The sequence below is a fragment of the Boleophthalmus pectinirostris genome, unplaced genomic scaffold, assembly GCF_026225935.1.
Source record: "Boleophthalmus pectinirostris isolate CB_2022bp ecotype Guang Dong unplaced genomic scaffold, ASM2622593v1 HiC_scaffold_16, whole genome shotgun sequence".
In the NCBI taxonomy this organism is placed as follows: domain Eukaryota; kingdom Metazoa; phylum Chordata; class Actinopteri; order Gobiiformes; family Gobiidae; genus Boleophthalmus; species Boleophthalmus pectinirostris.
Genome location: NW_026571095.1, coordinates 32,452,862 through 32,465,983, shown reverse-complemented (window position 1 = coordinate 32,465,983; position 13,122 = coordinate 32,452,862). Strand labels below are relative to the sequence as shown.

At 41.1% G+C, this 13,122-nt stretch overlaps 1 protein-coding gene across 1 annotated transcript in view; it reads right to left on the bottom strand.

The window, feature by feature from the left end:
* smg7 (SMG7 nonsense mediated mRNA decay factor) overlaps positions 1-12,907 on the bottom strand; it is a 33,138-nt gene extending 20,231 nt beyond the window's left edge. Inside the window, exons 1-8 of the mRNA XM_020931045.2 lie at positions 12,769-12,907; positions 12,189-12,220; positions 9,260-9,377; positions 7,421-7,553; positions 5,037-5,208; positions 3,651-3,722; positions 892-1,042; positions 674-809 (exon numbers count right to left, since the gene is read on the bottom strand). Of these exons, the coding sequence (XP_020786704.2) occupies positions 674-809; positions 892-1,042; positions 3,651-3,722; positions 5,037-5,208; positions 7,421-7,553; positions 9,260-9,377; positions 12,189-12,220; positions 12,769-12,794 (840 nt within the window). The 5' untranslated portion in view covers positions 12,795-12,907. The remainder of the gene's footprint in view (positions 1-673; positions 810-891; positions 1,043-3,650; positions 3,723-5,036; positions 5,209-7,420; positions 7,554-9,259; positions 9,378-12,188; positions 12,221-12,768) is intronic.
* Between the last annotated feature and the right edge of the window lie 215 nt (positions 12,908-13,122).

Genomic DNA, 13,122 nt, shown 5'->3' with positions numbered 1-13,122 from the left:
TATCCAAATCTCTCTGTACGATATTATTACGATATGCATCTAGTCGTGTCCTTTAGTCTGACAGAAGCTGAACCGTATCAGCGCACAAGGAGTGATCTGTTTTTTTGAGCACTTAGTTTATGCAAATGAGCCACATGGTTTTAAATTTCATTTCCGTAAAACGTAAACAAATATGTGCAAAGCTGTGTGGATAGGGAAGGCTTGTGGGACACAGAAATGACGTGCCTGGACGCAAATCATTTCCGATACGGTGATTTGTTTCAATGTAAACGTAACCTTAGAGATATACTGATCAAGCAGCCAATGATAACGATACTGTATTACAATATTTCATGTCACAGAATGACACAGAATCATGTTCACACTAGGCCTGGAAAACTAGTTGTGATTCAATAAAAACTGTTTAAGACAAAAAAAAATGTAGGTAGTAAAATGTTCTCTGTTGTGTTTGTTCACATTTGCACAGCAACAGGGGATGAAAATGTGACCAAAAAAACAAAACAAAACAAAACTAGAACTAAACCAGAACAATAACAGGACTAAACTGGGCTCAAATCACATGTGAACGTACCCCATATGTCCCTGTGTGTCCAAGTGGTCTTATTATGTGTAAAACCCTCCATTTTGTTCACCCTGAAATGTTTAACTTGTTTTTTAAAGACTCCATTCTGACCTGAAACTGCTCCTCCAGTCGGCCCCTCAGCGCGTCCAGCTTGTCCACACTTTTACTCAGATAAACATGGCCGTGGAACTTGATGAAGGCTTTAATGAAATCAGACAGGCTCCATTTGGTTTTCACCTCTTCTCGACTAAAAACACACAAACACAACAATTACGTGGCGCATTCAACACGATCTACCGGGCTTGTTTAAAAGGGTACGAGCGAGGCACCTCTCCAGGGCCTTGGACAGCGCCTTCTGCAGGTTGGTGGAGGCGGCGGGGAAGGGGAACTTGACCGCGATGCTGCGACAGTAGTAGAAGATGGTGGTGAGGTGGTCTCCTTTGGACGACGCCAGAATAGCGAGCTGGTTGTAGGGCTGACCTGGAAGAGCACAGGAACACGGAACGATATTATCACGATATGCTTCTCACAGTACGATATTTACTGCGATATTTTGAAGAGGCTGATATAATTGTAGATAGGACACGTTTCTGCTTTTAAAATACCTTGACAAGATTTTGGTGTGAATTATTCCCATCATAATCCCAAGAGTTCTAGTAAAAAACATATTTCTTCATGTTGTCTGCGCTGAAATGAATCATGGGAGATGTAGTTCCCGGTGTTTATAAGCTGTTTCTACTGTAAAACCATGCATTTAAGCAAAGGAACTTGTAATTTGATATATTGTGACAGCTCACGATATTATTGTGAGACTTTTGATGATACGATATCACAATATTTCAGTTATTGTTACATCCCTAGTGTTTAGGCCAAATAGATTATGCTCATTGTGCTGTCGGCTCCTCCTTTGAACAGCTACAGATCACACAAGCAAGTAATGTGTTTGTTTTTTTCCATTTGTACCAAGACGATTACGTATCACTGATTGATAAAATTTGAGAAGGAAATGTGTAATCACAATCTAGGTGAAAACAGAGATAGATCAGAGTAATGATGTCTTGAATACAGGAAAGTAAAGATTACAAATCACTCTAAATACTGTCAAGGGTGGTGCCACCCAGTGCCTCCGCTCAATGTCATTTCTCTCCAGCGACTAGGTCAGGAATCAGAATACACTAGACCACAGGTGTCAAACATACGGCCCAGCTCAGCTGATTTTCTACTAAAATATTTTAATTATATTTTCTATTAAAATATTGCTAATTTTCTGTGGTGTTTATCATATCAGCGTCTCCAGTGTCTCTGTACGTGGCCCCTCCCACCAGAGCAGCACAAATGAAGACTTGTCTCTTTCCAAACGCTCTTAAAGGACGATCGTTTTGACTGTTGACCATGACACCCTCATCAGAAAATTGTCCAACATGAGAAAAGTGGAGCCGAGTGCAGGATTTTACAACAAAAATTTACTCATTCCTATTTACATACAAGTTCATGTTAAAACATTGTGTTGAAATTGAAAATTTTTTTAATTTTTAATATTAATATTTTGTAAAAGAAAGAGTTCATCAGTTAAAAAAGATTTCTGTAATAGATTTGTGTTTCTCTGCACATATATTTAAACTTATTGTTATTTTTGGGGTTTATATGACATGAGTTTTCTGATCCGGCCCCTTTTGGATTAAAGTAGGTTGGATATGGCCCCCGGAACAAAATGAGTTTGACACCCCTGCACTAGACGGTTTGCAAGAACCCCGGAAGTTGTAGACCGCGCACCGGCCAATCAGCGAAGAGTCAAATATTCTGTGTTGGCAACGATTCCCGAGATCAAAGATTTAAAGCCGGAACAAAGAGAATGTTTGGTGAATCAAGGAGAAAGACGTTATTGCCCTTCTTCCTACCTTCCTCAATCAGGAACGTGATGCTGCCCAATCCTTCTCCAGTGTATCATTGATTAATAAAACTGGATATGGAAATGTGTACATTACCTTGATTCATCATCAGCCGGTTAGAATTTGTTCGCTCGATGGTAGGCGAGTTTAACCAGTCGCTGCTGTTTGGTTGTGTCGTATGTAATGCACCACTAACCACTAACTGGTATATTAAGTTTTTCCCAAATCCCATAGGAAAAAGGGCAATAACGTCTTTCCCCTTGATAAAATTCACCAAACATTCTCTTTGTTTCAGCTTTAAATCCTTAATCTCGGGAATCATTGCCAACACTGAATATATGACTCTTCCCTGATTGGCTGGTGCCCGAACTCGCACTTCCGGGGTTTTTGTGAACCGTCTAGTTTATTCTGATTCCTGACCTAGTCGCTGGAGAGAAATTAAATTGAGCGGAGAGACTAGATGGCGCTAGTGTACGTCACAATGGAGGTGAAAACAAAGGTAGATCAGAGCAACGACGTCTTGAATACAGGAGAATAAAGATGACGAACCACACTAAAATACAACTTCAGAGGATAAATGAGAAGGGAAACAACTAAAACACGGTCGAAAGCTCTGAAAAGTGGATTTTGCACAATAGGATTTTAATCAAGTTTATTTTTGTGCTCCGTCTCTCTTGGTTTTTCTTTTTCCTTCGGGTTCAAGAACAGCAAATTATATTATCTAGGCAAGGGACTGGCAGTACAATTAGAAACTAGACAAGTCAAAGAAGCCAGGATTTGGAAAAAAAAGAGAATTGAGACAAGGATGCACTAAGAGAAAAGAGCTGGAATTACAATACATTAAAACCTTTAATTAAACATGTTTATTATGTTTTGTTACAGCTTTTATACTATCAGAGTCTACAGATTGGCTTGAGTTTACTTGTTTACAATGCAGTTTACATTGACATAGACTGATATATAGATTGGCCAATATATAGGGCTGATATTTGCAGTTTTTAGCGTATCGTGTGTCAGCTTTAACTAAAGACCAGCTGCCTAAAGAATACACATAAAGCTTTATTTGAATGCTTTAGTCCCAAGAGAATATTGTGTCAAATACGACTGCGCTGCTTACAGAAATCCCGTGGGTTTGTCAATCTCTGGATTCCAAGAAATCGGTTTTGGCATCCACATACGTTCGATCTCTTAAGACTCACCATTAGAAGGCACCAGCTGAGCGGCGTGTCTGTAGTACGATTCTGCCTGGCTCGTCTGGTTCCGGTAGCGAGCTGGAAACGAGGCAGAGTTCAGATGAATGCTTTCTCAAACTGTAAACTCAGCTCTACACATTAAACTAAAAAAAATCCAATGTTCATATTATTTGTGGACTGTGGACACTGCATTATTGTGACATTAACCAATATAAACTGTATGAGGTTTCTCGAGCTAAAGCCGTAGCACTAATAGATATAAACACTAATGTAAGGAACGACACAATTTTACTATTATTCATGATTACTGACACCATGACCAAACTACAGTGAAATCCTCAATTCTGTTGTTTAATAGAGTCTTCTGGAAGTCCAACTTTCTGAACGATGAAGTTAAGGTGTTGGCACTTGGAGACATATCCTAAATCTTGCCGATATGGGCCGATATTCCATGTGGGCATGTTATACCTCGTTATAAAGCTTAAACTCTCTATATTATGTCAGTTTATTCCAATTTACAGACAGATAAATGTCCTAATATGTAGTGCCGCATCAGTATTTAACTGTGGAGTAATTTGTCGGTGTTTGTGACGCCATACTGCCCCTGAACGCACCCCCAGAGTCACGTCGTACTGCCCCTGAACGCAGTCATGTCACGTCACACACACACAGCTGCTATGGATTATATTAAATTTACGGAGGATTGTTTTGAGTCAGTATTAAAAGGACACTTATTAGACTTGTGTATTAAGACTTGTGATCTGAGAGGAGCCTGTGTGAGCGGTGAGTGTTGCAAATTTGACGGTTTTGGAGCTACTTTTGATTCTTTTTCATAGTTTAGCTCTTAGCTGCTGTAGCTCCCACACATAAACAGCCTTTTTTTCTTACACTGGCCCATAGTGGCTGTGCACGCGTTATTGGACCTGAATTGATATGTAGATCAACTGTGAATAGAAGTGTGAATGATCGGCATTTACGCATATAATTAATTACCGGTAGTTTACTTACTTTTTTTTACTGGCGAGAATGTCATGCAAAAATGCCATTACGTCGACCTACTGTCTTTAAATTTACTGTAATTCTGCCTCTTTACAGTCAAACAAACCCAATATAAAATCGAGTAGAGCCAAACCTAAGTTTTATAATCAACTGAAGATTTATAGTGATTTTTTTACATCCCTAACTATATCGGCAGCTCCAACTCCCATTTTATCGTTATCATATCGGCCGCAAAAACATCCATATCAGGCGAGCCCTACCATAGATTCTTACTGAAGACATCAAACTACGAATGACACATACCAACACTACAGCAAACAAAAATAAACCCAAAAAGAATGTTTTTTTCCCCCACACTTCAGGTTCCTGTGATAGTGCAGTCTGTCAACGTACCGATGTCTCCCAGGTGGACGAGGCAGTGCTGGCAGATGTAGAAGCAGGAGCTGGTCTGTGGGGTCACTATGGCGCTGCTGCTGTGGGGCGAGGAGCTGAGGATGCCCAGCTGTGAGGAGCGCACGCGACACGGCAGATCCACGTGGAACACTGTGCACAACTCCTGCAGCATCTACACAAACAAACAAACACACAAACAAACAGTTACAATTAGGTGAAGGGAAATAAGAGTGCAACTTTATTTGGACTGATGGATTTTGAGCGTACAGCAGAACATTTTCACCTTTTGTTTATTTTTTTACAAATAATGGTACAAAAGGGAGAACAGATGTATCTCGTAACATCTAAACAGCAAAGTGAAAACGATTTAAACAACGCTGCAACCACAGACTGTATAAAGAAGTCGACTAAGGGAGTGTGACGTTACCTACAGCGTTCAGCTCCAGTCAAATGAAGCTCATGAGGCCAGCGGTTATATGAGTGAATTTGGAGCCAGTTCCATATTAGGAATTTATTTACAGACAAAAGAGCAAAATATAAACATCAGGGTCATGTAGAGTGAGTTAATACTAAGATTTTAAAGACCAAAATGACAAGGCTCACAGCAGCACTTAGAGAGAGAGGAGTGACAAGTTTTCAATGTAAAGTCAATTGGTGCCAGAGTCGATGAAGCCGGAAGCGCCGCCATGCTCACTCACACATGACTTCATATTTTAGTATAATAATAATGTAGTATAAGTATGCACACACACATTTAGAGACAGCCTTATGTGGTGGTAATTTCACTCTGTACAGTGATGCAAACAGGAGTCTGTATTACAAAGTACAGGAATTAGTTTTGAATTGAATCTAGTGGCTTAAAGGTTGTATAGAGGATTTTCCAAGGAACGAGAAATCCAGCGACTGTTTGTCCTTTTTCAAATGTTGCCCATGCGTGAAACCACCCCCCCTCCCCTACAGCTCCTACGTAGAAACGCCTCCTCTTTACGCCAGAAACAGGTTTGTTTACAGCCGGTGCGCTGCACATGACTTGTAAACAACTAACTACAGTGTTGGTTAGGCAAGACGGAGAAGTGAGGAGCGGGGGGAGCGGGTGTGCGGACATTTCGTTCGCGGACGAGAAGTGAGGAGCAGGGAGAGAGGAGAGGAGAGAGGAGAGGGGAGAGGAGAGGGGAGCGGTGCGCGGAGATTCCGTGCCCGGAGAAGTGAGGAGCAGGGGGAAGAGCGGAACGGGCAGCGGGGACAGGAGCAGGAAAGGGGTGCAGAGAAGGTTGCGCGGAGATTCATCCGTGCGAATGAACTAGCTACAACACGCAGCAGCAAGCGGACTCTTTCTTTGCCTTGAAAATTACGTTTTCAGACATAGGATATCGCTTTCGTGTCCTGAAAAACGTTTGACTAGCTCTTGGAAATAAAGTACGTTTTCATAATGAGCAGAAGTGACCTGTCCAGGAGTAATTTGGCGACCAGTGCGTCAGTCTTTAGACCCTGCGTCTGCTTCAGTCGCGCCATCGCTGGAATGAATCTATAAGAATCACCTTAGTTTGGCTTCGCTGCTTTTCCCCTTGTCTTCTTCTTTCAGCGACCTCAAAAACGGACTTTCTTTTGCGGCTAACTGCTCCTGGATTCTTGTCTGCCATTGCAACAAACTTTGTGCGAAATGTGAGGAAGATATAGGTCAAAAAAAGCCGCTAAGAACTGTTGCGTTGGTGGAGTAAACAGCGTCTGTGCGGCTTGCGTCTGTGGACTGCGTGACAGGCGTACGTAAACCACGTACCGGCGGCGCGCAGGCAAGTCAGTTACGCTAGAAACGTAGGGAGATTGATTGACAGCCTGTCAGCTCACAGATAACGAGGCAGTGTCGTTATCTACTGGCAAATGTTTAGCCCCACCACGTCCAGAGTTGATTAATTTTTATTATTCTCTTTTTTTTGGTCATCATAATTACAAGGCTACTGCACCTCTATAATGCTATCATTGACAACTTGAAACAAAAAGAAATCCTCCATACAACCTTTAACACTATGCCAAATGTCTAGATTTTGACATATACATGTATTATACTCATTTTATTAGACAGTTAAAACATGTAACTTTACATCAGTATTACTTTCAGGTGGGAGAAATATGTGAAAGGGACAGACTCAGGTCAAGTCATGTGATCGAGTCTCCCACCTCTGCAGGAATTCAATGGACTGTTTCTATTATTAAGCCAAGATTGCAATTCAGAGTGAACAAAATATCAAACCAACACAAATACCCTGGATAAAAACACTTTAAAAATGTGTTTTCTTTCATTAACAACACTAAAACACGTCTATCTTCACTGTCATGACACCACTTGAACCACTTGAGTCCATTCCGCTTGAGGCTGTGGGACCCACCTGAGTGTAGAAGCCACTGGCCGCCTCCAGGAACAGAGACAGGTTGGCCTGCACCTCGCTGCGGTTGGGGTTGGCGCGGTTCTTGGCCTGGCTCTGCAGTGTGGTGATCTGGTTCTTGAACGCATGGTTCCACCTAAAACACACACACAAGCGTCTATTAGTGGTAGAACTTTGATTAAGTAGAAATAATTACAAGAATACACAAAAAGGTCCTTTGCTATGTTGCTATTTTGAAATAGGTGTTGTATTTTTATGCATCATAAAGCTCGTATCCTTGTATTTTATTATGAAAACTATCAGCTTGAGAGCGAGATCTTCACTGTGATTGGTTAGATCCTCTTGTCAGTCTCTCACCAAGAATGAGAAGGGTGGGGAAAAGTGTCGAGTGTGGATATGAAGCTCAACAGTGATCACCCACCCCCCAATTTCACAGGAAACATTCCCATTTATTTTCTTATAAGATTCCCAAAAAATATATATATATTAAAAATATGAAAGCTCAGTGTAAAGCTACGCAGTGACTAATGACCATAAGACCTGTCATTATTTCAAATCTGTTTCTAAAACTTTATAAACGTAATAAAATTTTACATTTAACCCAATCAAACTTGTCTTTTGTACTTAAACCATCCATCCATCCATTTTTTTCCCGCTTATCTGGGGCCGGGTCGTGGGGGCAGTAGTCTAAGCAGGGACTCCCAGACTTCCTTCCTTCAAGACCCCGAGGTGTTCCCAGGCCAGCCAAGAGACATAGTCCCTCCAGGGTCTTCCCCGGGGCCTCCTCCTGGTGGGACATGCCCAGAATGCCTCCAGAGGGAGGCGTGCGGAGGCATCCGGAACAGATGCCTGAGTCACCTCAGCTGGCTCCACTTGACCAACTAATATGTGGTATCTCATGTCTGTGTTATAAATATTAGCTGGTTTGGCCTCCACAGAGCCTTTGAACTCTAAATATTTTAATTTTGTTTTAAGTCTATGGGGAAAATGACTGGAAAATTTACTTCTGGAACCAGAGTGGACTTGGAAATGGGTGCGACTGTTGATCTCAATAGAACTGCATTATACAGAAGTAGTCCATTTCCTCTTTTGTAATTTTTCCGCTCTCTTTCCTATGCTTTACTCTTCCATTAGTTCCACAAAGTTACTTCTGTTGCTCTGTATCAGCGTCTTTTGTATGGTAATAAAAAAAACTGAAACACTGATTTAACATATGACAATATCATGAAAATGGGCAAACATAGAACAAAGAAATAGAGTAAAAAAGTTGAAGCACACAAAGCCAGAAAAGCATGGGGCAAACATTAAAGAAGATATTGTGCTTGTAACTGCTTTGAAGTTATAATCTATGACACCCGTGGATCACTATGTTAAAATTTAGACATTTTTAGAAACAATCTTAATCTAAAATTATTTAATAAAAGAAATAAATCCGCTGACTTCTGGGTTAGAAAACTGCAGTTCCAATGGGAGCTGAGGTCGCCGTGAACTTCACCAGGATTCACCAAGATTTTTTTGACTATGCAATGCTGCTGAATTCTACGTGTATCACCAATTAAGAAAAATCTGAGAGGTAAATACAGAGCAGTGGGTGTGTACCAGTGGCATCTCAACAATATGGCGTCTTGAAAATAAGATTAAATAAAGATTAATCTCAAACAAAACCTCAAACATTCACAAATCGCTCTAAATGCAAAGGGAAATGATGAGGGGACACAGCTGTATCATGGTTAAAAGCTCTGAAAAGTCCATTTTGTAGAATAAGTCTGCTTTAAACTTGTGGATGGGGTGAGTGAGTTGAACACGAGTGAAGAGTGCAGTAGGACGATAGACGGTACTCACAGGTCTTGCTCCACCTTCTTGTCCAGAGCGTACTCCAGGTCTGTCACCAGCATCTTCTGATAGACATCCTGTAGGGCCTGCCGCGACGTCCACACCTCCGCCACGCCCAGCTTTGAGTCTGAACACCCGGCAGCACAGTCACAACAAATCAGAGGCACTCGCAGAACTAACACAAGACTAATCCTTCTCACGCCCTACAAATGGTGCTGATACATGTTTTAACAGGCCTATATTACACCGTTCTCTGATCTATGTTTTAATGTTGTTTCCTCGTCATAAACATACCTGGAGTTCTTCTCTCAAACAGAAAACACTCTGTTCCACATCGTGATTTCATGTAGTAATTTCACAGTGCTCCACTTTTTTCACATTTGTTTAATTTCAACCCGGGAATTGCCAATCTCCACTGAACTAAAGATAAAAGCTGTGAAAAAACCTACCACTACATGACATCCCAAGGTGGAAAAGAGCATTTTGAGCTTTGAAGATGAATACACACTAATAATAAATGTGTGAATGAAGGTAAACACAACTCCAGGTCTGTTTTTGAGGAGGTAATAACATTATAACAAGACTTAAAGCTCACAATTCAGTCAATTTTGTGTAATATAGGACCTTTAAAGGGACAGTTCAGAATTTTGGACAGAGGACCTCATTTCCTTGTGAGTGTTGGAGACATGTGGAGACACTTTTTGAAATATTCCATCCAGTCCTTGTTTTTGCAGAGGTCGCTGGTGCTAGACTAGTGCATGTCAACGGTCATAGTTTTCCTGCCACTAAAAACAGTCTTACCCACTCCACAAAACACCCAAAGAAAATCTATTATTACACCAGACTGTCGATGTAAATGTCTGTGTTGATAGAAGAATTTTAGAAGTAAAACCAACCTTGCATTTGAAGGATTTATGTCTGAGCAAAGCTTGGCAGCGGCGGACTGATATATGAGAAAATAGTCCCTCAACATGCGACAATTCATGCAATGCAAGGTTAGTTTTATTTCAAACATTATTCTATCAACACAGACATTTACATCGACAGTCTGGTGTAATAATAGATTTGTTTCAGGTGTTTTGTGGAGTTGGTAAGATAATTATGGCCACTGACATGCACTAGCCTAGCACCAGCGACCTCTGCAAATACAAGGACTGGATGGAATATTTTAAAAAGTGTCTCCACACGTCTCCGACACTCTGGCTCACTAGGAAATGAGGTCTCATGTCCAAAATTCCGGACTGTCACTTTAATAATGATCTCTGTCAATTTAAAAATGGTTTTCAGGAATTATCTTGCAGTATTGTTACTGTGTCAAGGGCATAAAGTTGTTTCAGTATGATTGTTTATCACAGTATATCTCTGTAGCAACATATAAACTATAAAGCTTATCTATCTATCTAATGCTAGTGCTTAAAACATGTTTTATCATGACCAATGCATAGAGCCCAGCACTAAAATGAGACTTTTAAATTGTAGTGGCTAGAGGTGTGCAAAAATATTGAAATATCGATATATTGCATAGTTTATTTTGATGATACAGTATCGATATCATGAGTTGCTGTATCAATATATTGCCAAGAGTATTTTTACTAAATTGTTTTGTGTAAGAGCTATAACCGTGTTCACATTTTCACAGTAAAAGTTTTTCAAATTAACTGCATAAACTCAGTGGACTTTGTAGACTTAATAGACGTTTAGTATCATAGTCATGATTTAGCCTTTGTTTTTTACTGAACGGTATTGAATTGATTTGAAATATATTGCATTGAATCGAAAGTGCACTGTATCGAAAAACGTACCATATCATGGCCTGTGTATCAAGGTATGTATCGTATCAGCAACTTCTTAATGATACCCAGTAGGGGTGTGCAAAAATATTGAAATATCGATGTATTGTATCATTTAATGTGGTGATACAGTATCGATATGTCGTGAGTATAAGAGTATAAGAGAGTAAAAGAGTATTTTTTGGTGTATTTTACTAAATTATTTTGTCACAGCTACAGTTTTGTTGTTTGTTTAGTGGAAGGAAACTCGTTTATGCGACACATTTGACAATTCACTGTTTTTATGATTAAAATGTTTGCGTTTCATATTCACTTTGCACAAGAAGTGGTTTAACAAAGACTTTTAGTATCACAGCAATAATTTAGCCATAATTTTTTATTGAACCGTATCGAACAGATTTTAAATATATTGTACAGAACCGAAAGTGCACTGTATCGAGGTATGTATCGTATCGGCAACTTCTTAATGATACCCAGTAGGGGTAGGTAGGTGCAAAAATATTGAAATATCAATATAGTGTATCATTTAATGTGGTGATACAGTATCAATATCGTTAGCTGGTTTATCGATATATATCGCGAGTATAAGAGAGTAAAAGCGTATTTTTTGATGTATTTTACTAAATTATTTTATGACAGAGCTACAGTTTTGTTGTTTGTTTAGAGACACATTTGACATTTCCACTGTTTTGATGATTAAAATGTTTGCGTTTCATATTCACTTTGCACAAGAAGTGGTTTAACAAAGACTTTTAGTGTCACAGCCATGATTTAGCCTTTATTTTTTTATTGAAACGTATCAAATAGATTTGAAATATATTGTATAGTGCACTAAATTGAGGTATGTATCGTATCGGCAACTTCTTAATGATACCCATCTCTAGTAGTGGCTTGTTCTCGTCTCTGAATATTTACAGGTAATATGTTATATTACATTGACAAAGAGTTATAAAAAAAAAAGTAATAAACTTCTAAATAGGCAGCAATAAAACAAAAAGCACGAGACTGGTGTCAATAAAACAAGATGTAACATGTAATTGTAGACTACGAAAGAGGAAGTGCGTTGTGATTGTGTTTTGCAAGTTTCGGATCTTGTAACTCCAGCTGTGCGTGTGTGTGGTGCTGTGTCACGTGACGGGCCCACTCACCTGCCATGTCAGCCTTCAGGGCCTCTGCCTGTCTGCTCGGGTCCACAAACATGCACAAAAAACACGTCATTAGTGTCCCCCCAAAGAGACTGCACCGCGCGGCATTCCTCCACACAACCCATCCGCTCCGACGTGCACCCATTCACACACGTTTACAGCAGCCACGGCGCTCGTTTATCACACATTTACAAGCAGAGACGAGAGAAAGTGCAGGGTTTGTTTGGGTTTTTTTGGTGGGGGATGAGCACGGGCAGCGTAAAGTGGACTGTACTCAAGCAAGCGTGACACAGTGTACGCAGCTACGTGCTCAAATTAAACAAAATTAAGAGTCGGGAAACGTATGTGTAGGTGTGGTAAAAGCAGGACGACGCTGTGATGACAGAAAACGCCATTTGGAAGAGTGTAAAACGCACGGAAGACGCACTAGCGCGTATTTGTTGATATTAGCAGTTAGCATTAGCATTTAGCAGCGGAACAAAAACAACGCGTGAGCCCGCTGGAAATCTGACGTTTTTCGGGGGAGTTCGGGCGGGTTCGGGTCCGAGTGTCGCGGCTGTGTGCTGCGGGGAGGGGGGCTCACCGTAAGTACTGGGCGCAGAGGTTCATCTCGGCTGCCCGCGGGTGTCAGAGCATCGCCCGGAGACGCGGCTAGCGGCGGAGCAGAGGCGCTAGTGCTACAGCAGCGGCCGCCATGTTGTTCCTGTGTGTGCGTGTGCGTGTGCGGGCGAGAGCGAGGGGGGCGGGGCCACGGGCTCAGCTGACAGGGGACAGGGACACGGACGTGACAGGGGCTGTGGCAGGGATATGACAGGGGCAGGGCAGGGCGGGGACAGGGACAGAGAGGGACATGACAGGGGCAGAGAAGGACAATAACTGACAGGAACACAATAGGGACAGACAGGGACATGGCAGGGACATAACAGGGGCAGAGAGA